Source organism: Fukomys damarensis, unplaced genomic scaffold (assembly GCF_012274545.1).
Source record: "Fukomys damarensis isolate Sample0158 unplaced genomic scaffold, DMR_v1.0_HiC HiC_scaffold_4, whole genome shotgun sequence".
NCBI classification, from domain to species: domain Eukaryota; kingdom Metazoa; phylum Chordata; class Mammalia; order Rodentia; family Bathyergidae; genus Fukomys; species Fukomys damarensis.
Window position 1 is genome coordinate 62,781,623 of NW_022900916.1, and position 27,802 is coordinate 62,809,424.

Genomic DNA, 27,802 nt, shown 5'->3' on the forward strand with positions numbered 1-27,802 from the left:
CAAACACTATGTAAATGTTATTTTTATAAATTATAGATAGGCCAATAGCATATTCTAGAATCTTCATACTATACTAACTGATGTGTTTACAGAACAAAGACTAACAATCTGCAGAAAACAATATTCTTTTTAAAACAGTACTGCTACACGTTGGTAATATAAAAATAAATCAGTCAGAAAGCCTGTTATTAAATTTCACTGAATCTTTTGCTACCACCATCTTCCTGATTTTGAAAAGCTATAGATGAGTTTAATGTACTCATAAAACAAAATTAAAACTCAACGTTGTCTTTTAAAAAATCATTTAAGCTCTGTATAAAACTAGATACATCAAATAATGGTTACTATGAAACTCAATTTCAAACAACAATGTATATTTTTATTGTAAAATAAGTTGTCTAGTTGTTGTTAAAGATAAAAACTGTAAGTATAAAACACAACAACAAAACTGCAAAATTAGAGACATGTTAGTTGACTGAAAATCCCAGAGTCACCCAAATTTTGAATTGTAAATCAACCACCTGAAACAGTCCATGCAACTGTACACACGCACACGCACACACCTGCTCCAGGTGCTGCATCAACTGCAGCATCTACTAGTCCTATGAGAATAGAAAAAGACATAACAAAGTATGACTGTCTTCATTTCTTATGACAATGCTTTATGCACACATGCATTACAATTAAAATTTGAAGTCACTGTTTATCATTATTAGTAATATTTGAGAAGTTCCAGTATTTCTTGAATATTTTGTACTTATGACTTGTATTTATCCCACACTAATAATTCCAACCCTAATTCTGTGTTGAAAATTTGAGCACCAGAAAAACTTCAGTCTATTACAAAAATGTATACTATATTCTAAATAGATAAAATGAAATTAGAGACATGTCTAATTTCCACTGCATGTGCAATATAAAAGTGAGAGGACATGATAAACAGGATTTAAAGTTCCTCTGTTTTGGAGAGTGGTATCACTGAACACCTTTAACTTCAAGATGTTATTGAATTTCTCAGTTAAGGAAAAATTAAAGTTTACTTGAAAATTTAAATATTATTTGAATGCCTATTTAGACGAGATGTCAGGCTGCTTCTAGCAGCAAATGGCTCTTTCAAACTATTTTGCTTGGAGGCCCAGGGCTGCCATACCTACTTACTACTGGCCCCAGATCATTGTTCTTATTTAATTCAACAACATATTTTTGTTGCCTCTGCTATTAAAAGAACTAAACCTCACACAATTTGTAAAATATTTAGCCTTACTCTTTGTAACTTTATCCTGAGGCAGAGATTTGGGGATAAAGAAATATCTTTTTTTTAAACAGCTAATATCTGCCAAAAGTTAAAAAACAACAACAACAACAAAAAACCAAACCAAAAACCCCCTAGAGATGCTGATTCCACATGATTGACTAATAAAACTATTAGATCTTTTTTCTTATATAATTTTTAATGTTCCTACGTAAAATACACAAAAATGGTTCTGAAAGGAGAAAAAAGTTTAAATAATATAAAAGAGGAATGTTTCACACAGTCTAAAAATACATACGCTGTTCAACTGGGCCCGCCTCTGCCTTCATAGCCTCCTTCTGTCTGGACAGTAATTCTCTTTCTTCCTGGATCTGCTGCTGCTCTGCTTCCAATTCTTGCAATCTATTACCTGCACACAACAACTCCTGTTCAAGATGATCTATTATATCAGTTTTTTCCTGAATTTGCCTTTCAAAAAGAGTTTTTTCATCTGCATAACCATCAATGACACCTGTAACAAAATTATCAAGGAATGAAATTACTACTCATTTGAATTTACCATTAGGTTTTTATATAAATAAAAGATGTACTATTAACAAAACTTTAAAGCATTCTAACCTATTAAGTTTTGAATTTGCTGCAAGTATTAATGTTTAATATGATATATTCGGTCTTTTTCTTGTTTACCATGGTGCGTCAATACAAAATTTTTCTAAAATTCTACTACTGTACCTGGCTATACTAAGATATTATATTATGTATGTGTAACTCACTATGAAACAGAAATAGGATCTTGGAAAGCTTCATGTAAATCAGATACTTCTGAACTGAAATTACATGTTAAGTACAACAGAGAAGACTAGCACTTTATATAATTCCAGGCCAATACCCTCAACAACTTGAGAGAATAGAAAAAGCCTGTGGCGTTAGAGGCTAATGGTTCTTTAAACAAGAGTTATCTTAGTATGGTAGGATTATGGATCTCATTACCATCTATTTCTGTATTTTCTAAAATTTTAAATGTTTTCTGTAATTCTCTAAATTCTTCCTTTAATATCATGTGTGTATATGTGCGTGTAGTTGTAAAAACTGTTTGGAGGAACTCTGAAAACAAACTAAAGCACTTTTCAGTGGCTGCTCTAAATTAAGAGTGTTTTCAAATCTGGCTGTACATCCAAAGTTCTATTTTAAGATCAAAATGTCTCCAGTCTCAGTTGCCAAAGATAAGGTGCCTACCCTCAGCCTTACTGAGCTCCACAGCCAGCTGTTCTCTGGCCCTGGACTCCTCATGAAGGCGCTCTCGCAGTTCTTCTTGGCACTTGAGGGATTCTGTTGTTTCTTCTTTCTGTCTAAATGACTCACGCATCAACTCTGTCTGTGTAACTTTCGCATGTTCGAGCTGAACCAGGAGGGAAAGAACACATTAAGGATGATAAAGTATTGGTAATATCAGTGTCATTTTCAAGTAAAGCTTAAAAAAAGATTTAAAATAAAAATATACTATTAAATTACAGTCACTTCACTATTTCCAACACTTGTTAATATTAGCAGGAAGGATAACTCATAGTAGATGAGTAGATTAGCTATATGTTGGTTCTGCTAAATACTCTAGTTTTACGGGACAAAAGAGTATGCTTCTTTGGGAAATAAATCAATAACTCAATGGAAATGTATTCTGTGATGTAAAGGGAAGTATAACATTAATGTAGCCCAGGATCTCTGTATTTGCTGAAAATTTTCATGTAACTATATGGTTTATGAAAAAAATCTTTGTTTTATATTTAAAATTTATAGTTTGGGACTCCTACAGTATTTGCTGTGCTTTGTGAAGGACTATTAATATATAATGGTGCCAGTTAAAATCATAGTGGCACAAGAAGTGAAATTATATTTAAACCCACATGCTTTATTTTTGTCCCCTTGCAAACAAATCTAAAGAGTCTATATTCAGCTTATTTTCAAAACCTTATAAATACAGAACCCTAAAAACTAGTGTCACATAAAATGCTGTCATTGGCACACATGGACTATCTTCTTAAACTGTAAGATGGCAGTACAGACTGGAAGCCAAGGCTCTCAATTAGGAGATAAGTGGGTCACGTCACTGAATCTGTTGTATGAAATTACAGAAAAGCACTGTTTCTGCCTTATCTAAGGTTTCTGAATATCACCACTTGCTTATCTGCTTTTACTGCAAGTACATGGGAGAAATTTGACCTTAAATTTTTTTAGTACTTAATACAAACATTTAAAAATAAATAATTGTACATATTAACAAGCAAGTCTCATAAAAATTGTAAATTTATATGTAAATTGTGTGCATCAAAAATTAAAGCTAAAAACATGATCAAATTTAGTGGTTTCTAGCTTCTACATTAATAATGTATTATAAAATTATGATAAACTTAACAATGTTTTATTCTTTAAATACTTTTGCTCTTCATATCTAAGCAGCATTTACCATAACAAATGAATTTTGGAAAAAACAAAAAACAGATACATTTTGGCTTTAATGGTCACAATCTATTTCCAAAATATGAAATTGCTTGTTTCAATGGGATGTTTTAAATATCCTTTAGAATTTATATGAAAACAATATAAGGATAAATATATGACTAATCATGGAAAATTAAGCATACATTATAAATTCTAAATTATTTCCTGAAATATCGATTACCTACAAAAAATATAAAACTTACAATTTTACTTTCAACTGGCAAAAGTATTTTTCCTTTAAGTGTGGGTAATTAATATGCATTAGTTTTTACTATAAAAGAAACACGACCATACAGTATGAAGTAACCAGTATAGTAGTACTCTCATGAACTTAGTCACAACTTACATTGATTTTTGTATAGTGGTTTGGCAATTTTTAATTTTAAATTAATGTTATTGGTTCATTTCAGATATTCATGATTTATCATAGGGAATTTGTAAAACTTCCATTTAAATGCTATATTAATTGCTTCTACATACACATGTAATTTTTTCTGTATACAATGGTTAATTAGTGAATACATGAAATCTAAGAGCTCAAAGCTATAACAAAATTTTTTTTCCCTTTCCAAATTTACTATAGAAATTTAATGAAGTATTTACAACATAATACATACACATTTCAGGCAAGTAAATTAAGCCTTTGCTTCTGTGTTCTATTTCATAAGATCTAAACCAGCCTTTATAATGCATTTAAATATGTATCAGAAAACTATAAAACAAAAAGACTGAAGCAGTCAAATACAGTACAGCTCATTAATGATTTATGATAGTAGAGAGAGAGAGTCCACACTTTACGTGGCTAACAGTCCCCTTTCAAATTCTGATGTAAACACGTTATGCCCTCAAAATAGTTCTCATCCAGTCAGGATATGCTTTAGTCTTAATATGTACAAAAGCATGAAGTACATTAAAGAAATCTCAATTTCAATAATTTAAATAAGTATTTAGGAAACATTTAAAGCACCGGGTAAAGCTTTAGTGAATATTCTGTCACTTTAAAATGAAAGTTTTAGGAGAGGTAACAAAACGATTCTGAAAAACATCTGGCTTGTTAAATATTAGCTAGTATGGATATTTAAAAGCCACAAGTGTCATAAAATGTGCTGAATAACTTGTGAATCATTCACAAAGATAAATAAGCATCAAATGAACCTAAAGAAAACTAAATAGGCAGACATCTTTATGCTAAACACTCATCCTTGGCAGTTTTTATAAAATACATTTCACATTAAAAGTTGAAAAAAAGGTATTTCTCTACAGGATTAATAGGGAATTTAAAAACAGAAAATATGATTCTTAGGGTGCTAAGAAAAAAAATTTAGAATAAGTTTTCTTTTTCCTTGTCTGGAACTCCACCCAATATGACCTGGGATTTGTAAACATGTCCTGACTGGCTCAAAGACAATTCACTTAGCTGCTTTAATATCATAATGCCTATACTCTTAAACATGATCATTCCTTTTATATTTAGAATTGGTGTCATAAACATACAAAAGTAAGAATCTCAAGGACAAGCAGAATTTTTAAAAATAGCTTTCCTGGCACTGGAGATGTAATATCTCTTTCTAAGTTCTGGAATTAAAAACTGCCAAGATGAGGCTCTGAAACCAGTTGTAATTTTAGCACTTGAATACATCCAGGATGAACGAGCTGTAACACACCGAGTAATAACAAAACAAGGTTCTATTCCATTTAACCTTATTAAACACACCAAAACTTTCATTTCTCATTATACTTAGTTTTAAAATATTTTTTATACTTACTGAATAAGGAGGGGTAGGAAGTGAAATTTTAGAAATCAGCTTTAATATGTGCCCTTTTCTTTTATGAATAAAATGAAAAATAGAAATATTAATAATTACTGAGTTATTTTCATCCAAATGTTCACAAAGAGGAAAAGGATATGGCAAAGGCACTCGAGATTCAACCTCATAAATGTCTTCATCTTGTTCTTCCAACCAAGAGCCACTGAGTTTGACAGTTGTCAAATAGGTCTTGTAAGAATCCATTCTAAAAGGTAAGTTGCTAGATTCCCTTATTTGCTCATCCAGTTTCCTACTACAGTAAGCAGTTCTTTTTGGTTTATCAATATACTGCACACTGGCATAAGAATTTCTTTTTAGCACTACCAAACAAACATAATATTAATTCATAGACCTAAACAACTGAAGGAGTGAAAAAGTCCAGGAAAAAAAAATCTTATAAACCATAAAAAAAACCCCAAATCAAAAAACTAGCTATCAGTCATTATCCAAATTAAAAAATAAAAATAAAAAAACAACAAAAATAAAAGGAGGCAAATAACAAAGCCCTACTGTTTTAAGTAGAATAATGAAATCCTTGCAGAATGAAAATATAAATATCCAGTTGAGTCATAAAACCAAATATGCTGTATAATAAGCAAGCTTTCCGAGCAGATCCTGGCAGGAAGGGTCAGGTTTAAATCTCCACAGTACCAGTCTTGAGAAATGTTGCAACATCACTTCCCTTGTTCTTGCAGCTTCACCCCAATGAAAAGGAAAAGTGCTCTGAACTGAGCTATTCAAATAGCCTGGCCTGTTGAGCCAAAGGATTCTAGTCAGTGTCCCCTGAGGAAAAGGTCAGAACACAGGGTGTGGTTTCACGTCTTTACCTATAGGTACACTGACAGGTGGAATGCGAATTAATACGCCCATGAAAAGGCCTGCCCAACAGGATCCGGGTTACACTCAGAGCTTTGAAAAGAGTATTCAGACAAATTTACAATGTTTTTAAAACAAGCTGGTGTTTTTCCATCTCACTAAAATGCTTTCATTTAAAAATGTGAATTAAAGAATGTTTGAGTTCACCTTATTAAGCAGTTATTCATCAAATAATAATTATTTCTTCACAATTAAGTTACAATTTTTTTTTCTATTAGGAATAATACTTTAGGGCAGCTACTGTGACTAAATATAGATTATAATCTATTTAAATTATTATATAGTTATAATGTATTTCAAATGACTTGTTTATATGTATTAAAAGAAATTTTAAAAATCTGTACTGTATATAAATAGTTGGTTATGTCACTTAAAAGTAGTATATAGGAACCCTATGAACCCAAACAGTAAGCTAGCCTCTAGCTTAGTTTCAGAAACCTGAGCAATAGTTAATAAACTATCTCCTCAGAAATTTAAAATATATATAACATGTATTTACTTATCAGAATCTTAAAAGATAAATAACATTCATTCATTCATTCAGTATTCAGCCCAGATAGCCCTAAGCTGTGGCTTTCAGCCCTTTCTACTTTGATTTATTTAGTTATTTTTTTGGTACCAGGGATCAAACTCAGGTCCTTGCATTTACAAGGCACACAGTGGAACCACTGAGCTAAATCCCTGGCCCCTTTCTACTTTGAGACAGGGTCTTGTAAGCGGCCCAGGCTGGACTCAAACTTGAGAGCCTCCTCCCCCAAACTCCCAAGTAGTTAATGGTGTAAAGGCAAGTGATATAACTGGCCATAGCTTACTTTCTAAAATTAAAGATTATTCTTTTAAATAAAGGAAAAGGTTTCATTTCTTTTTTTTTCTACCAAGTAACTAAATATCCCAAATGCAAAAAGCCTTTATTTAAATGGAAAAACTCATGCTAAAGAAAGCAGGTAACATCAACAAAATTGTTTTACAGCCACTCTTGCTGTCTAAACTTGTTTTGAGGACCTGGTACTCAAACCTTTTACAACAGGCTAATTGTTAAGGCAGGAAAAATAAGATTTTTTTCTGTAGAAAGTCCAGAATGGGCTTTGGGAGATGGCCTGAGCTAAAGAGGGGCAGGCGCCTCTTTTAGTGTTTAGTGTCTTACATCTTTTAGTTAGCCTGCAAAGATGTCTTAACACCTATGTGAAATGGAGGCCTAACATTCTTACCACTACAGCTAGGTGTGATTTTAATGGAAATTCAGCAGATAGCAAATTATTAATACCCTAGCTATTCAGCTTTCTGAACTAGTGAGACCCATGTCTAGCCTATCAAATACCCTTTAAAATACTCTTTCTGTGCTTCTTCTGTATATTACAGGTTATTCTGATGTTCAATTGGTGTTCAATTTACTTTATTTGAAGTAAAAAAAAAAACTCTGTAGAGGTAAGAAATAACCCTTCATAAACAGTAACATTTAGGTCAAAGAACTACCTATAAAAATAAGTAAATAAAAACTGGGAGAAAAGATTTTTAAAAAAATAATTGAAATGACTTAGAATGAGGCAAACAGCTTTTCTAATAGTATATAGTTGATGGGATAGTGTATTAATTGATGTTCAGAAAGAAGACCCTGAGTTAAAATAATTCAGGGCTGGAGATTTAGCTTAGTGGTGGTGCTGCCTGACTCATAAGCACAAGGTCCCAAGTTTGACTCCTGATACAAAAGAAAAGGGGGGAATAAAGAAAAGAAAAGTGAGCTATTAAAATAACTCAAATGATAATCCATTATTTTCATTCATTTTGGGGCATATGTTGTTTTAGGTCAGAGAGGCTTTTTTAGAGGTGGCTCTGGAGTGTGTGATGCTGGGATTAAGGGTGTGTGATTACTAAATTTGTGCACTGATTGGTTTGACACAGTTCTGGGTAGTAAGGGTGCCCCACCCTGGGTGTGAGGGCTATCTGCCCTAAAAATGGGTAGCCTGGATAAGACAGAAGGACAGAAAGAAACTGCTATTGCCACTTGTCCCTTGTCTCTTGTTGCTTACTTGCTTTTGCTGTCTTCTGCCTGCCATGAACTATTACTACTCTGTGATGCCCTCTGCCATGCCACCCTACCTTGGAGCCAGCCAACTATGAAATGAAACCTCTAAAAACTGTGAGCCAAATAAACCTTTCTTCCTTTAACTCTGGGTGGCAGGTATTTTGTCTCCCAATGAGAAAAGTAACTAGTGTCAGGTCTGGCCTAAACAAACAGGACAAAGCAAACAGGTTGCTTCCAGAAGACAACAGCAACTGAGTAGATAGGACAAATGGACACCAAAGTATGCAACCCTTCTGGTGCTGAGAAGTCCAGTGCTTGTCTACACACCTGGCAGACCTTCCTTGGGTACTCAAGTCATAAGCATTCTTTATGATTATAGTCCCTTCCCTAAAATCTATGTAAGCATAGTTTTCGTTCCCTGCCAGCTGCTAGAATCTACCCCTGATTTTAGCTTCTGTTCACTGGAACAAACTGCTTTTTTCCTCACAAAAGGCCTATTTAAACAAATGGATTCATATGCACTGTCTATAACAACTAAGACACATGTGAAACTTGTTTCTATCCAAATTATAAAAGTTTTTAAATAAGAAATACCTACCCTCTTTTGACTAGGAACACTGGTCAAGGTAAGAAACTAACCACAATGAAAAAGTAAAAAACTAAAGACTCAAAAAAACTTAGATGTACAAAGATGGTTGAGAATAGTGGCATATGGCAAATATTACAATAGTTCACATTATATTCAATTTTGTTTTTCTCCCTCTATTTTAGAAAGCATATAAACCTTTCTGCAACCACAGCTAAAGTACAGTAACTTCAATTTTTAGAAGCACATTTTTTAATTACTGTGACTATTTCACTTAGTGAATAAAGTTTGCATTCAAGAGATTACCTTCTATGGGTCTTAGCATAGTCCCTAAGCAGTTTTCTTCACAATAAAAGTTACTCCAGCCAATAGGAAAATGCCAAAATATGGAATACAGTGGACCCTCATGTTATGACCAGCCTGACATATGGACAAGCTGGGTTAATTCGGTTAATGGAAGATTCATCTGCTTTGTTATCTAGAATGTATACTCAAGTAAACATCCAGATCTCAGTTGTATTGATTTACAACCAACGTGAATTACAACCAGACCTTGAGAACTGAGTTCGTAAGTCAAAGGCCCACTGTATATGGCTGTTTTACGGTAGACTGTGTAAGCAAATGCAAAGCAAAGCCCATCAAAATAAATATATTATCAAACAGACTTGGATATACCATTGGGCAAATCATCTCTCCAGTCATATACATAAAGTAAACTACTTTTATATTCCATCTTGTAAAATCAGCCTATAAGTACTAATATCAATATCCTTATTCTTAGTAAAGAAAATGTTCAACAGTTCTTTTATTGAAACAGGGTTTGTCTCTAAAGCATAAAGCAGCCCAAACCCTAAAACCAAGTACAATGTTTAATCATTTATCTTTCACTGAAATTACCTAACAAATAAAACCATTAAAAGAAATAAGAACCTTGAATGTCAACAACATTTACTTAGACCTTGGGGCCTTTTCAATGAAATTCACCTCCCAAAAGCACCCTGTAGTTTCTCCAAACTTGCTCGAAGCACAGTCTTCCTGCAACAAAGGCTCCTCCACTTTCTACCAGAGCTCTGGATTCCATCTTCACATACCCGACAGGGGGCTGCTCAGAGATAATGCTTGTGTCCTACATCTCTAATTAATCTAATCTATTCCAACTTGGAAAAAACAGGCACTTTCTCCTTTTCAAGCTAGTGCTGTCTTGTTTTCTTCAGATCTAAGGTGTTGTGAGATTTCTAGCTGTAATTCTTCAACTCTGTTTAAATCTAATGTTTTAGCCGGGCATGGTGGTGCACTGTAATCCCAGCAGTCGGGAGGCTGAGGCAGGAGGATGCTGTGAGTTTGAGACCAGCCTGGGCTACATAGTGAGTTTCAGGTCAGTCTCAACTACACAGTGAGACCCTGTCTCAACCCCACCCCACAAATCTAATGTTTTAATTCTCTTCTACTCTACAGAACTGTTCTTACCAATAACACTGTGACAACCACACTGAAATATTGAAACCCTTTGTATTCTGAACTTCTCCAATACTGCATCTGAAACTTTTGGAAACTCATTTGATTTATGATATTATTCTCTTGAGTTTCTTCTTAGCTTTGTAGACTTATGTGTCTTTATTCTCTTAAATGTCACCATTCCACTTGGATTAAAAACCTTTACCACTCTGTATACTCTCAAGTCATGAGGCCTATGATAAATTCCTTTAATTTTGGACATCATGTATAATAACAGCATGCACATTCTGATTTCTTTGCAGGACTGAGGCCTGAGGGAAGAAATAGAAACCAAAATGCAAGTGAAAAAGAAAACCATGGCTTCAACGGCCTTAAAATGATGACAACTTCCAATTTAGTCCTTTCCAAACTTCAGACATTACTGAATTTCTTTAATCGGATATCCCCTCTGTATGTTAAGACTCAGCTTATCCAAAACTGAACTCATATTCACTTCTTTTGCAACCTCTCACTAAAATAATCTACAAGTGTAATCAAGATCTATGCCTGGTTTACTTATCCTTATCTTCCACATCCAATCAGCTCTCTGCAGCCAAAATATGCTTGAGTTCAATTTCTACTTCTACCACCTAACTTGTACCCCTGGGAAATGACTTCTCTAACTGGTTTTTATGCCTCTGCCCTCATGTGCCCTCACTGTCCTCTCCATTCTATTTTTAACAAGATGGTCAAAGAGATTAAAATGGAAAACAATCTGTATGTCCTTTCAACAGTAATGAATAAACAAACTGGTGAATGCATACAATGTAATACTCCTCATCTACAAAAAGTAACAAACTATTACTACACATAAACAGAGAGAAATTTTAAGTACACTGCTATGGCAATGAAGCCACACTTAAAATGAAATAAGATTTTACTTATGACACTTTGAAAAAAAAAAAAAAAGCAAAACTGAAGGGAAAGGAAGTAAACCAAGCCAGTGTTTGCTACGGACATGGGGTGGGAAAGGGCATGACTATAAGAAAGCAGTGATGGAACTATTTTGCATTATGGCTATAGCTGAGGATGCAGGATTCTGCATCTGAGATAACTAAAAGGACTATCCACACAGAGTAAATTTTATCACATGTAATTTAAAACTGTACAGAAATAGATACAAAGGTTAACAAATAGACACATATAAATGTATGTATATATATATATTTTTTTTTTTTTCCTTTTTTTGGTACCAGGGATTGAATTTAGTACCAGATAGTGGTTTCTCAATATTATTTTCCAGCAAAAGGAACATGAGTTTTTTAGAGAATAAAGCAAGGGACTGGAGAATACAAATACTAAAAAAGTACCACTTCAAAAGGGCACAAAAGTCAACATGAAAAAGTTCTCAAATCCAAAGCTGGAACAAAGTATTTATAGTATTAGGTTATAATGCAGAGAATAAAATACCCATTAGTCCATACTGAGATGGATTAGGTAAAGTAAATAAATGTGATCCAAGAGATAGTTCATACAAATTCCAAATAAATACAAGGAATAGTAATATAAGAAATTATCATTAGAATATCATAGTAATAATTACTTTTAGGCAAGATTTAACAATGGATGCAAAAGGTAGTGGTGAAAGTTGAGAAACAGAATATTTGCATAAAATCTTCCAAAGGGAGAAAAGTACTTGGGAAAGTACCTTCCCCAGGTAGTTAATATTAATAAAGGGAAACCAGTAATATTACAGGTGAGAAATCCAGTACATACCATAAGCAATCTGACATTACCAGTAAGAAGACACTAAATTCATGTGACCTCTGTCATGACACACTAAGAAAGGCACATAACTATTGTGGTACCATAAAAAAAGCATAGGCTTCATGTAATCACAAGAAAATATAAATTACTAACCAGTATTCTTCTTTTTCTCTGCCCTCTCACACCAAGCCACAAACCAGTCATTTTCATTTTGACAGAGGGTGTATTAGTCACTTTGTGTCTGGACAAAATATGGGACACTTACAAGCATAAATGGGGAATTTATTTGGCTCATGGTTTCTTTAAAGGGTTTGCTCCATGGTTGTCTGGTTTCAGAAATGGCATGATAGAAAGTCCTGGACTAGGAAAGCTATTCAACCCATGTAACCAAAAAGCAGAGAGAAAAGGAAAAAACCAGAGTGAGAAATATATCTTCCAAAGGCATGCCCCTAGTAATCTGTTTCCTTCAACTGGCCCTCACTTCCTATAATACCACGTTCAGCTATGATCTGGCAGATGAGTGAATCCACTAATGAGCATAGAGCCCCTAAAATCCAATCACCTTTCAAAAGCCCCACCTCTGAACACATGTGACTTCTGGGGGTCACTGTAGATCTAAACTATAACAGAGGATCACACTAAGTTGCCCAAGCTGGCCTCAAACTTGCAATCCTTTTGCCTGAGCACCCTCTGACCAATACTGTTTCAAGTATCAAAGTAATGAAGGATAAAGAAAAATTAAGGAACTGTCCAAGAGACTGCAGAGGATAAAAGAAGATAGGATAACCCAGTGCAGTGTGGAATCTTGAAATACATCTTGGAACAGGAAAAGACATTACAGGAAAAACTGGTGAAATATAAATGACTTATAGTTAGTAATATGTATAGTTTTATTTTAGTTTAATTATTATAGTATGGCTATACATGATGTTAATTTTAGAGGAAGCTGGCTGAGTGTTGTTACAAAGGAACTCTACAGTATTTTTTGCAATTTTTCTGTAAGTCTATAGTTATTTTAAAATAAAAAGTTAAAAACTGTTCCTCATGACTCCACAGCAGAGTTAAAGATCTCTGTGACTGGTTTCCAGCCTCACTGTGACCTCTTGCATACTCACTATTCACCTTGGTCTGGCTGGACTGGCACCTTTGTCAACCACACCTGAGCAGGCTTTGTAGCATCTCTGCCTGAACATTACTCCTCATTTACCTACATGGTATAGTCTCCCACATTTTCTTCAGGAATAGGCTTGAACATCACTTTATCAGAGCCCTTCCCTAATTTTCCTATATGAACTATTCTATTCCTCTACCATATTCTTTCTTCCCTGTATTAATTTTTCTTCAGAGTAGTTATCACTATTAGACATAATATGCTACATACATTCATTATTGGCCTCTACTGTTACACTGTAAGCTCTTGTGAGCAGGGACTTTTGTCCGTTTTGTTTATTGCTGTATTTCCAAAATATAGAATCATAATTGTCATATAATAGTTATTAGACTTCTGAGAAGATGGTGAAATGGTGAGCAGCACAGAAATAGCCTATTTAGAATCCAGATGTTGGAATACAGCAATGTGAGAAAGAGATGGAAGAGGGAAGTGGTTCTGTGGGATGCAGCAAGATCTGAAACAAGAATTAGAGCCCATGAAGAGGCGAAGAAGGGAACCACAACGTGGACAAGGAGGTGTCAAGCAGCACTTTCTCCCTGAGCCCCAGCTTGAGGCATGGGAAGGGTAGCTAGAACTTGCAGAGGAACAGTGACTAGCAGTGACCCCAGAAGCCTCCACAGAGAATGGAGCAATGAACACTGTGGACTGCAGTGGCTGTTGAGTTATCCTGGTTCAGATGCCCACCAGGAGAAGCCAATTGGCTGGTAGTCATTTTGGAAAGGGGAGAACAGAAGTCAGAACTCAGCAGCTGCAGGTTGTCTAGCTCAGTGTCAGGATGAGGCGCAGCCAAATTCAAGCCAGCAGGAGGCATTTGGAATGTAGTGGGCTAAAAGACTTGGGTCCCAGTCTCATAGCCAGAAGCAGCCTGAACTTCAGTGGAACAAAAGGTCCAGGTTTGCTGGGATTACCCAACACCACAATTCTACTGTGGGCTTGCTGGGATCAATCAACATAGATCAAGGCTTTGTGTGTTCCCTATGAAAACCAGGGACAGCAAAGACACTCCCTGAAGTAGAATACTTTTTCCTGCTTTTCTTCCTTGCCTGGCTTTTTAAGTTTTTTTTTCTCTTTTTCTTGTTTGTGCTTGTTTTCATAAGAGTGAAACATTGTTTCTACTTTTTCTTGGGCTACTGTTGTTTTGTTCTGTGACTTGTTTCTTCTCTCTCTCCTGTCCTCTTTACCAGTTCCCAAAGTTTGTGTAATCTTCCTTTGCCTTCCCTCCTTACTTCTCATCCCTTTCTCTTCTATTTCTCTATTTTTCCCCCTGATCCTTTTAAAAATTTATTTATTTATTTTGGTGCCAGAGTTTGAACTTGGGACCTTCTGCTTGCAAGGAAGGCAGCAGCACCACTGAGCTAAATCCCCGGCCCTCCCCCTAATACCTTTTAAATGTTCTTCCCTGAGGGTAAAATCATCATACTGAAAGGATACTTACTGTACACAGTTTTCTAGTTTTAGATTTGGTCATATAACTGTAAATACTATTCATAAAGTTAAAGGTGGAAAATTAGTAGTTATCACAGTTTGTCATTTTGGGGGGTATGTTTGAGGCTAGTGTTATTACTGATTGTACTAACTTTAGCCAAAGTGACATAATTGTTCTAATCAATTGTTCTTCCTTGTATGCCAAGACTGAGATTGCCTGAGGGTCATAAACAATACTAAAGGCCATGTCAAAGATCCAGGAGCTAGGCCAACTAGATAGCAATTTCTCATCCCCAATAAATTGAAGAGGTAGGATCTTGCAACAGATTCAAAACCCAAAAGTCATCTACACCTGGAAGACATCTCTAAGAAGTAGTTATTTCCTAAGGGTTCTTAATATTATCAATAAAGATACCTACCACAAACAATTTACAAGCACCAATGCAGGAATTAAACTAAGAAAAAAAGAAAAGACACAGAAACAAGATTTAACCTCATAGCCAGGTGTGGTGGTGCCCAGCACTCAGGAGGCTCAGGCAGGAGGATCGCTGTGAGTTCAAGACCAGCCTGGGTTACATAGTGAGTTCCAGGTCAGTCTCAACTACATAGTGAGACCCTAACTCAAAAAAAAAAAAAAAAAAAAAAAAAAAAAGATGCAACCTCAGACTTTCAGTTTGCCAAAGGGAAACTCAGGGGGCAATGAGTTGGAACAATTCAAAAGCCACCCACCTGGACTTGCTGAAGTGGTAACAGCAGAGGTAGCAGCAAATGAATGAGGCTCTAGAAAAAAAATATCAAATCAGAATTTCTAAAATAACTTCTAAGACAATGACCATAATGAAGGGCATGACCAGTGAATATAGAGAAGAAACAGGTTAAGAAACAGAGAAGTTTAAGAAATGTAGGGAAACCATGAATGACTAATATAAGAAAGAAATGTAATCTATGAAACATTCGATCACATATCCAGGAAATTAAAAATTCTATTAAAAGTATATGCAGCAGAATGAACCAATGTGAGGACAAAATATTAGGTCTAGAAGACAGGATTTCGGTTAATAATCAGGAAAAGATAGACTTTTTTTGAAAATAAGAATGGACCATGAAAAATCAATACAACAGCTGCTAGATAATGCAAAGAAGAATAATATAAGATTGATTTGAGTCAATGACAAAGCAAGAGAGTACAAACAACATAAAAAGTACATTCACAGAAGTAATAGCAGAAAACTTCTCAAGCATGGGAAAAGAATTTGACATACAGATAAGGAAGGTACATAGAACTAAAATTAGCTATGATAAAAAAAATCTACCAAGGCATAATTTAATAGTCAGGATTCCACAAATTCAACACGAGGACAGAATATTAAAAATTGTTAGACAAAAAAACCAAATCACCTAAAAAAGGAAAGCCCATCAGAATTACAGCAGACCTCTCAACACAAATCTTTAAGTGAAGGAGAGCTTGAAGTATATTTCAAGCCCTAAAAGAAAACAACCCTTAACACAGATTGATGTATCACACAAAACTATCTAAGATACTCCCATGACAAAGAATACCTAAAGAAATTCATGACTACTAAATGAGCACTCCAAAATGATCTGAAGAACACTCTAGAAAGAGATAATGAAGACTATAACTCTATAAACCCCAACAGAATGAACCCACAAGGCAAGGCAGGTAGTTAAACAGAGGGGAAAGAAAGGGAACCAACAGGAAAATAATATAACAAAGGTAAGTCAACACATATCAGTTATAACCATCAATGTAAACGGTATCAATTCACCAAAAGAAACAGACTGGCAGAATGGATCAAGAAACAAGATCCAACAATATGCTGCATACAAGAAACACACTTACCTTAAAAACAAATTCACGGACTGAAAGTCAAAGGATGGAAAACAATACTTCATGTGACAAGAACCCAGAAAATAAGCAGGAGTTGCTGCTCTATTTGCAAACAAAGTGGATTTCAAGCCAAGACTGATCAAGAGAGACAAAGAAGTCACTACATACTTGTTAAAGGAACAATCCAAGAGGAAGAGATAACAATCATAAAGATGTATGCACCAAATACTAGCATACTTAACTATATAAAACATATTAATGGGCATGAGAAATCAATCACTAATACAGCTATAATGGGGAGGCCTTAACAATCCTGACACAGATCGACAGATCAACTAGATAAAAACATCAACAAAGAAATATAAGAACTGAACCAAACTTTCTAACAAATGGACTTAGTAGATATCTACAAGGTGTTCTACTCCACAACGTCTGGATACACATTCTTCTCATCTGTACATGGGATGTTCTCCAAACAGACCACAAAGTAGCTCATAGAACATACTTAGGTAATGCAAAGGAAGTGTAATTAACCCATGCATATTATCAGACCACAGTGCAATGAAGTTGGAAATGAATGGCAATCCCCCCACAAATCTACATAAACACATGAAAATTAAATATCACCCTTTTGAACAAACAATGGGTCATAAATGAAATTAAGAAATTAGACAGTTTCTACCATTAAATGATAATGCCAGTCCAGGAAGGTAGCTTAGCAGTGCACTGCCTGCCCTGGTAAGTGTGAGGCCCTGAATTTGATTCCTGGTACTAAAGCAAAACAAAATGAAAACCAGCAACAACTATAACCCCCACCACCCACCCCAAACACAATAATGCCAATACAACATGCTGGAACTTATGGGATGCAACGAAAGCAGTCTGACAAGGATAATTTATAGCAGTGAATTCCCACATCAAAATAACAGAACGAGCTCAAATAAACAATCTAATGTTGAACTTCAAGCTTCTAGAAAAAGAAGAGCAAGTCAAGCTTAAAGATCATTCAAGGAAAGAAATTAAAAAGATCAGAGCAGAAATTAACACAATTGAGTCTAACAAAACAATATGAAGAATTATCACGAAATTGAAGAGTTGGTTCTTTGAAAGATTAAATAAAATTGACAAACCCTTAGCCAACCTTATCAAAAAAAGAAAGAGAAGACTGAAATACATGCAATTAGGAAGAAAAAGACTGAAATCAGAACAGATCCTGTGGAAATCCAGATCATCAATACCTACTTTGAGAATATGAATTCTCAAAAGATATGGACGGATTTCCTAGATACACATGAATTATCAAAGCTGAATCAAGAAGATATAAATTCCAAATAAACCACTATCAATGAAACCAAAGATAAAATTAAAAACCTCTCAATAAAGAAAAGCCCATGTCCTGAAGGATTCACTGCTGTATTATACAAGAAATTTATAGAAGACCTAATGCCCCTACTTCTCAAACTTTTTCAGAGATCAGAAAATTTTTCAGGATGTCAGAAAATAGAAAGATATCCCTTGTTCTTGGATGGGAAGAACGAATATAGTGAAAATGGCCATACTTTCAAAATTGTTATCAGATTTAATGCAATCCCAATCAAAATACCAATAGCACATCTATGAAGAGCCTCTGAATAAAATGGGTAATTATGATGCCTACACATTTGAGCTTTTAGTGCCAAACAGTAACCAACAAAAATGTCAGAATTAGCTCAACTGACTTAGTATTGGTGAAAGTATTTTACAATGCCAACCCAGGACTTAGGATAATTAGAAAAGATTAAACAAAAGTAAATCTTAGTAGAAAATGTGTATTTTCTTTTATTAGATATGGAATTTCACATTGTGACACAGGATATATGTCAGTTTAAGTTTAAATAAAGTCTGCTGAACCTCAGGTTGAAGAAAAAGCATGAATTCTCTGATCAGTATAATTTACTGCCTAGTTAATAAGGCAAATGAGGTTGCTTTTGTTTGTTTGGTTTTTGATATTTTTTTCTTTCTGGTATTGGGGATTGAACCTAGGAGTGCTGAGCTATAACCCCATCTTTAAAATTTTTTAAAAATTTGAGATAGGATCTAAGTAGCCCAGGCTGGCCTCAAATTTGCAGATCCTCTTGCTTCAGCTTCTGAGCGGTACCCCCATGCAACACATTGCCCAGCTGGAGCTAGTTTTTATTGGTGCCATTTTCTTACTAGCACTTAGGATGTTAGTAATGAAAAATACCTCTTCAGGACTGTAATGAAAGAAGGGCCACCACTACTGCTTATACTAATTAATAGACCGTGTTCAACTATGAGTAAATATACAAATGCTTATGTTTTTCAAGAATATTTCATGACTTCTACTCTGGGATGTTGAAAGAGATTTTTTAGTTATTGTAGCCAAAGCTTTCAGTAATTTTGTATATGCTATGAAAGAAAGCACTAGAAAAAAAATTGCCCCAATATAGTAATTTCTTTTGTTATCTAATTATATATTATATTACATCATCAGAATTTTCTATGAAAATATTTCTGGCCAGTCAATCAAGGTGCAGTCTAGAAATGTAACAGATGTACAACTTCCTGGCCAATTAATGAACTCTGACTATAATACGGTAATTCTGGATTTTTTTGCTCTTCAAGATACCATTCATGCTCCTATCTCAGAAGAGTATTTACACTGTTCACAAGATAAACAATTTTTATTGATTCTTGATTTTAAAATTTTATTTAAAAGAATAAACCTAAGGAAAATTCTGGCTAAATGTCATATTTGAAGACTGTATGGAAGACAAATATTTCACTGGATATATATATTTATCATGCTTTTCTCATTGAATCCTGATATCAAGTTACCAAGAAAAAAAATTGATAATGTTAGCCAAATAATATGTAGTTAAAAAATAATTTTAAGTATAATTTACTCATGAAACAGCCTATAGTCAGTAATTAAAGTAAATGAACCTGGTATTAAAATGCAAAATATTTAACAATATTTGTCATAGATGTTACAAACAACAGATACTGCTATTGCAGAAATATGCTACAGTTTGTAATAGCTAAAACTTGGAAAAAGCCCATTTGCCCATCGGTTGGAAACTGGATAAAGATGTGGTTTTTCTATAAAATGAAATACTACTCAGCCATAAAGGAGAAATTAGAGTCATGCATAGGAAAATGGATACATTTTGAGGATATACTCCTAAATGAAATAAATAAGTCACATATGTATATTGAATAATTTCTCTGGTGTGAAAAACTATAATAGTACTCAAGATCCTAATGGGATAATTAACAATGTGAAATAGGAAAAAAGGGGCTAAAGGTGTAGGGAAAGTGGGAAGGGTAGGGGAAAGGGACTAAGGGAAAAGAACAAAATGTAAGAAAATGAAAAAAATGGAATTAAAGTGTTTGCAAATGGGGAGGGGAGGAGGGGGTGAAGGGAAGGTAGGGACAAGGGGAAAAAATAGAACCAAGACCTGTCATGTAAAGGTACAAGATCCCAGTAATGAATGTAACCGTACTGTATACCTAGAATTTACCAATAAACTCAATAAAAAGAAAAAATTAAAATTAAAAAAAAGAAAAAAAAGCAGCATCAAGGAAAGCTAGATATCTGAAATAATAATAAATCAAAGACAGCCTTTCAACTTTTCTATCTATTTCAAATGCACCTGGCTCAAAAAAAAATACACCTGGCTCTTAATAATCTGATAAAGATATTAATGAAAATAATACTTGTAGCTGATAATAATCACTTGTTTGATTAACATGACAGCTTGATTTGACAGTTGAGTTAAACATTTTAAAAATGAATAATTTCTTCATTTCAAAAGCTTAAATAATTTTTAGTCTGCATACAGAGTAATAAAATGATAATACATGGTATAAAAATTTTATAGACACAACTTCAATTTAAGATGAAAATACTATGGGTTTATCTTTTTTTTTTTAAGTTTCTGTAAAAATACTACTTCAATGTAAAAACTGTCCTACACTAATATCCTACCAAGACATAATTTGTAAGGTGAAGAGATCTATTTATTTTTTTAAAATAAGTGTAAAACTCAAATAAAAGAATTCCAAGTATGATCTGTTATACTGCAATAGTCGCACGTTATGTCATACTACAGCATAGAGTTTCAGAGATTCTTTAAAATAAATAATATATATCAATGGAACACTTCATATAATTGTGAGGTTAAAAATCTTTTAGAATAAAAAGTAATGTGATAACAATCTAGGTAATTTGAATATTAAAATAACACCATATGGCCTGTGTCTAGATGTCCCCTGAAAGCCTCATGTGGTCCTAGGTGGGGCTTTTCAGAGGTGGATGGATCTAGAGTGGCAATGCTGCTATAAGGGTGTTTGATTACTAAATGAGTCCACCGATTGGTCTGGCATAGCTCTGGGTGTGGATAATGGGAAAACCCATCCTGGGTGTGAGTGCTACTCACCCGAAAGGCATGTAGCTTAGATGAATGTAACGGACAAAAAAGAAGGCAGCTGCCTTCTGCTGTTTTCTCACTATTTCACTGCTTTGCTGCCTTCCTGCCATCTACTTGCCACAAACTTGATGCCCCACTACAAACTGATGTCACCCGGCCTTGGCGCCAGCCAACTATGAATTGAAACCTTTACAAAGTGTAAGCCAATATAAACCTTTCCTCTTTTATCTTTGAGTATTATGTATTTTGTCTCAGCAAGGAGGAAAGTAAGAAAAACAAACAATAAATTTTCAAAGTGGAAGAGCCCATCAGAGCATTACAGGACATGAAAATAAAACCAGTGATACCAGCAGTGATTCTCACATACACAATCAAACAATTTTCTGTGGGACAGTACACAGAAACATTTAACCATACCATGACTTAAAAGAAAATCTGCTTTAAACGCAGTAGATACTTGCAAGTTAAGGAGGTTACCTGACTACTGGTTTCACTTATTGCTTCTAGAAGTTTTTCAACTGCTGCTTGTAGTCGAGAGCTAATGTTCAGCATAAGCTCTTCATTTTCAGGGTCTATCTCAGTTCCTGCAAAGCCACTCCTTACAAGTCGCTGCGACAGGTCTGTTCCTTCCTCAGTTACTTTCGACCACATGCTGTTGTCATTCTTTGGCATGTCACTTCCATGATAAGAGGGTATGGATTCATCTGTAGCTAGAATAACAGTATGTTAAAGGCATTAACCAGTTTTAATTAATAATTATAATACCTTAAAGGTACAGAATCAAGCCTAAGTACAACTCGAATAAGATTTACAGGGTCTTTTAATAATAGCATTGCAACAAAACAAATAAAATATGTAGATATACAATGTAATATTATTGAGTAACCAAGTAAAAAAGAATGATGGGGCCAGGGATTTAGCTCAGTGGTTCCGCCGTCTGCCTGGCAAGTGCGAACACCCGAGTTCGATCCCCAGTACCAAAAAATAATAATAATAAAAGAAAGAATGAGAAGGATAATGCCATGCTTATAAGACTACAAAAATTAATATTTTGGTTTTTATTTTTTTCTTTGATGAAACTTTTTTTTGGAGGGGGGGTGCTGGGGATCAAACGCAGGCTATCACTAAGCTCTGCTCCTAGCCTAATAAAAAACTTTTTTTTCCTGGTTTTTAAAGACACGGTCTCATTATGTAGTCCAGGCTGGCCTTGAACTCACCTTGTAGCCCAAGCTGGCCTCAAATTTACACCAATCTTCCTGCTTTAGCCTCCTAAGTACTGGGCTTACAGGCGTGACAAAAACTTTTAAAACAACTTTTAATAGATACTTAAGGCATCCACCACTAATCTGTTAAGTAATGGGACATAAAAGTGATAGGATGTAGTTCCCATCCTCAAGGACTTTACAGTGTAATGAGAAAATAAATACATAAGTAAGTATATAAAGGAAAACCCCACAGGATGTCCCAGATAAAGACAGAAACAGAGTAAGGGCTTGTATTTGTCTGGAGCAAACATTCTGACTTTTGAGCAATACAGTGAGCAGCATCACTTGCTCTGGCTACACATGAAAAGGGACAAGATAAACGTGCAGCTTGCCATTTTTGTGAAAGGTGTATTGGCAAGGGAGCAGACTAATGAGCAGTTCTAATTTAGTTATGAACATTATTTTCCACACTATCAACACTATTATGTTTTCTTACACAAGGAAAATTGAATTTATATGGGCAGATCAGCTTTGAAAGGGCTTTGTCAGAACTAACTTTTAAACTCACTGCTATCTAATGTAATCATCATCAATGGTAGCATGCCATAACCCAACAATTCCAAAGAGGAATTATCTATTGTTTTTATTACATTAGTACATACTAGTTGTTGGTAAATATACACAGTTTTAAAAAAGAGGAAGCTTAGCATATTTTATTAATAGCGTTTTTGTGGAATGGGAAGGTATAGCTCAGTGGTAGAGCATCTGCCTTGCATACATGAAGTCCTCGGTTCAATCCCCAGCAGGATAAAAACCAAAAAAGCCATTGTATTTACGTGTGCAAGCATATAAAGTAAATCATCTCAAATATTCTGAATGTTCTACTGAAGAAACAGTTTTTGTTTATTCCTATAAAATAAAGGATATCAAGCTCACTCTAATAAACTAGTCATTGATGTAAAAAATTTGAGGATAAATTTTTTACATCATACACACAGGCAAACCACATCATGAGCTAATAGAAACCTCAGAACAGCCAGTTTGCTGAACAGAAATCATTCTGATTGGTGAACCATGCAGAATTATGTCGCAAACACACAAAACAATAGCTGTTCAAGTGTTTTAGTCAAATACTTTATAGACTATACCATTAATATTCTGATAGATAATAATAAAGTAGGGTAGATGGGCGTTATCATTGAGCCTTCCCTACCTCAGTGGCTCTCTGAAGGTCTCTCTAGCTCCAAATGGAAACCATTAGTGTCTACTCTAAGCTGACTCTATTTGACAGATGAAAAAACTATACTAAAGATCTAGGAGATATAAGAAATTTACCCAAAATCACAGTGACCCAGGGAAAACAAAACATTCTCATTACTAACCCAGCATTCTTTAACATTACACTGCTCCAAAAAGAAGCTGCAGAAAACAAATTTAGTTCCTGGCTTCATATGGAGAGGTGACCACTCCACTGCTAAATTATCACAATGCAGGCCAAAAGGAGATTTTCTTTCAACACACCTGCGGAGTACATTTTTATGAACTGATCTAATATTTGTTCAAGTTCAAGTGATTTTTACATTGGCTCAAAAATTTCCTCTCAATTTCATAAACTGGCTTATTCTTTAAGGAAGCAAACATGAGCAAATAAATTATTTTTGAGTGATGACAAGCCCATGCATGTTTAAAATCTAAGCAAGTTCATACTTGAAGGCTGAAAATAGATCACAAGTGTCACTTACAACAAAAAGTACATAAAAAAATGAAAAGCAAAGTTGATTTGTAACCAGACTGATTTAATGTTTTTCTGTTGTGTTAAACAGGACATAAAAAAGAAATCTTTCAAAGGTGTACTTCAGGTTTTATAATATTTCCATTAAAAATAAGGGGAAAAATAAAGGACTGTCAAAAAATTTCTTACACATAAAGCATATTTTCAGTGTTTTTATTTTATATTTTCAATATTTTACAGCCAATATTTTCTTTCATGCATTTATTTTAAAAATTGAATGTTTTAAAGCATAAATTCTACTAATATAATGTTCAAAATGCAAAATTGATCTGATACACACCCCTCAATAATATTAATGGTTATCATATTATCATAATTTTATTAATAAGATTAAGATAAAATCACTAAAAATAAAACCATGAAGATTGAGTTAAATGGAGAGAAGACTGGTTAAACAGTGTAGCCAATGATGCTGATACCAGCAAAATTATCTCTGATGTAATATTCAATATACCATAGTTTTTAAATTAAAATTGTGAATTTTTCTCTTATATATGATTGTTCATTCTGAATCCATCAACAGTTAAATAATTAAAACTTTAAAGAACTTTACACACACACACAATACATATATAATTTCTAGAAGCTCAGTAAATATTCATAGAAGTGAACTGCTAAAATTTCTTATAACTGAAAAACTATTATTGAGTATTTTTAAATGGGCAGAAATATTTCATCTATACTGGAAGATTTAGATGTAGCTATAAAGAAAGTAGGCTAGTGGATAAAATGTCCTTTTAGGTCTGCTTTTCAAAGAAAATTTACATAAACATAATCCTGTGGGCTTGAGATCAACTACCAATTTATCCTTCTTTAATGACTGAGCACACTGCTCTAGAAGTGAGATTGCTGCTGTTTGTTGAGTATTTCAGCAATCCTGAGAAATATCTATGAGAACTGCTAACAAAAAGGCACAAAATATTTTTTTTAAATCTACCACACATTCCTTTGCATATAGGAATCAATCTGGTCTCAGTTTTACCAGGAAACAGCAAAATTCCTCCCTCAATGATTAAGTGAAACCTGTTAATTGCTTTTACAAAGTATAATTTGGTAAACACTTTTACAAGTTTTAAATATCTTAAAATATTCTTCTCATCGCTTCTTGTCCCTCTGGCTAAGAACAAGTGTAGTATCTGTTCTTCTCAGTTTAATATCTGACACATCCTCTGAGGACAATACATTAAATGGGTTTTCGGAGCTGGGAGATGGAACAGGAGCTTGCTCCATACACTCCATGCATCGACCTGGTATTGCAGCAGTTCCAGGAATGGTGCACCCCTCAAAAATATTTTTTTCCTTACACATCAAGATCCATAACCAGAAATTATAGCACTTGAGATCCTAAGAGTGGAGATAATGTGAAAATACTTTTACCAAGTTTGAAAAGAGTGAATTTGAAATGAAGGTATAAAATACAGTATTATTTCAGATCTTTTTTTTTTGGTACCGGGGATCAAACTTGGGTCCTTGCGCTTCTGAGGCAGGAACCACTGAGCTAAATCCCTGGCCCTTATTTCAGATTTTATATTACTAAAAGGAGTTTTTAAAAGAATCTTTGAACTCAAGTAATGTTTCTAAGTGAATTTTATTTTAAATTCTAAATCAAGCTTTTCTTTGCACCTAGAAACACACTCCTGGCCAAGCTGTAATGAGGCAAACCTTTAATAACTGGGAGTTTCATTTCATTTGTCCACAGGAAGCTTAACAGACAAAATGCTCCCAAAAATTATAAAAACATTTCCAAAGATGTGCCTCTACTGGGGGAGAAGAGTTTGGGTGAGAAATTGGGAGTGAAATATAGGCTTGATTTTCTACTTCAAGAAATAAGCCCCTATCTGTCTGCATCTTACAAAAATTTATCTTCATAGATTTCTTCTCCAGCAAGGATTAAAGAATTAAAAAATGAAGAGATATTGGAGGTCAGCAAAGAAACTGAAGACCCTGACCCACTTAGCTACAGAAAGAAGACAGAATTAGAAAGATGGCTACGTCATATCAGGACTCACTATCTGGAACTTCACATACTGTCTTATTTCAAACTACTTTCTGAAAAGGAGGAAAGGATCTAGCAGAGAATAATATTAAGAATAAGAACAAGCCTTGGGTTAAAAAAGGGCTTTCTTCTAATCATCCCAATATGTATGTGAGACTGAGCTAGATTCCTACACTTGATCTTAGCCAAAAGACTGAGAAGTGATGGGGCTGGAATCTTAAAAGCTCTTTATTTTATAGAGTGGCCATAGGAGTCCTCAGTAGCAATGCATGATATTTCTAAGTGGCCTTCTGGTGTATGTAGGAACAGCAGCAACTCTGGGTATGTATGATGACAGTCCTAAGGCACTCACTTGCAAATGCTATACAATACTGGTGCTTTGAAGAGTGGATTTAATGTATTTATTTGTGTTTGGAAGTCCACTTGCTGCAAAATATATACTTGACTATTCTTTCTTCCATATTTTCCATGGATAGGAAATGCCTTAACTCAGCAGGATTTGTTAAATATGATGACTATTTAAACATCCTATGAAACTAGTACCTCTTGTATGTTCCTCTTGGACACATGATGTTACAGGTGCCTCTGCTTCTGACCTCCAAACTAGATTGCTGGATGACTGGCCTTTACAAGATCTATCTAGAATCCCAAGGACATGGCGGCCAATTGTTTCTTCCACAGCTGCTGTTGTCTTTACAACTTCTAAGAGGATCTTCAAGAGTCTGTTATTAGCTTTCTGGAGTGCATACCTGTACAAAGAATCATTAAAATGTTTGATCTTTAAAAGTGAACACTTCATTAATATCTCATAAAAATGTACTATAAATAATGTACGTGACTGGAAAAATATCATATAGTATTATGCAATAGCACCTTCAATGCTGCACTTCTTGTTTCTGATTTATTTTTAAGCTATATAATAAAATGATTTGTTTTCTGCTAAAAATTTTAACTGTATTAATTATAACATTAAAAATGTTTTATTGACCTTGTAAAAATGTTTCACTAACATTAAAAAATGTTTTATTGACCTGAAACAAAAAAACTTTTAAGTTAGTAACTAAATCGGAAGAAACTTTTAATGAGACAAAACTTAAGTTTTAGAAACCCAAGCATGCTAAGTTATTGAGCTTGTAATACTATTTACAGTTATTCACATGTATCTTACATTTCATCTTTTTTATGTGCCAAATAATATTTTAAAATGTAATTTTTAAATCCCAGCAGAAAAAAAGTGGCAGCATTTCTACAATGTACTGGGTGTAAATTAAGCGTTCAAATTTTAAACAGTGACAGACAGAGACCTGTTTTTAAAAATATCTATAGTGAAATTTCAGTCTGCCCACACCAAGGGAGTATCAGAGACCATTTTTATTATATCTGCTTGAAAGATGAAATACCTCTAGTTACACATGCAACACTCATATGAGCAGAAGAAAAAAAAAACTATATTCATTTAACTGGAAATGAGTCTCTTTTCAAAAAGCTAAGCAATATATTTTTTTAATTATAAAATATTGCTAATTACCCTCCAAACTATGTCAATACTTAGAGATAATCACTATTAACATTAAAATGTCTACATTCCTAGACATTTTCCTATCTAAATAAGTATAAAGCACAAACATATTAAAACAAGAATGTGATTACACTGGAAAGTGTTTCTCCAAGTTTTTTTTTTTTTTTTTT

At 34.2% G+C, this 27,802-nt stretch overlaps 1 protein-coding gene and 2 non-coding genes across 3 annotated transcripts in view; 2 read left to right on the forward strand and 1 right to left on the reverse strand.

Annotated features, from left to right (window-relative positions):
* Akap9 (A-kinase anchoring protein 9) overlaps positions 1-27,802 on the reverse strand; it is a 158,155-nt gene that overhangs the window by 43,179 nt on the left and 87,174 nt on the right. Inside the window, exons 22-25 of the mRNA XM_010603485.3 lie at positions 26,657-26,862; positions 21,598-21,830; positions 2,489-2,651; positions 1,551-1,763 (exon numbers count right to left, since the gene is read on the reverse strand). Coding sequence (XP_010601787.1) covers positions 1,551-1,763; positions 2,489-2,651; positions 21,598-21,830; positions 26,657-26,862 — 815 coding nt within the window. The remainder of the gene's footprint in view (positions 1-1,550; positions 1,764-2,488; positions 2,652-21,597; positions 21,831-26,656; positions 26,863-27,802) is intronic.
* Positions 10,727-10,809, forward strand: LOC117284185. The gene has a single exon (XR_004515286.1). It is a non-coding gene; the product is annotated as a small nucleolar RNA SNORD60 (small nucleolar RNA).
* LOC117284198 lies at positions 25,215-25,401 on the forward strand. The gene has a single exon (XR_004515295.1). It is a non-coding gene; the product is annotated as a U2 spliceosomal RNA (small nuclear RNA).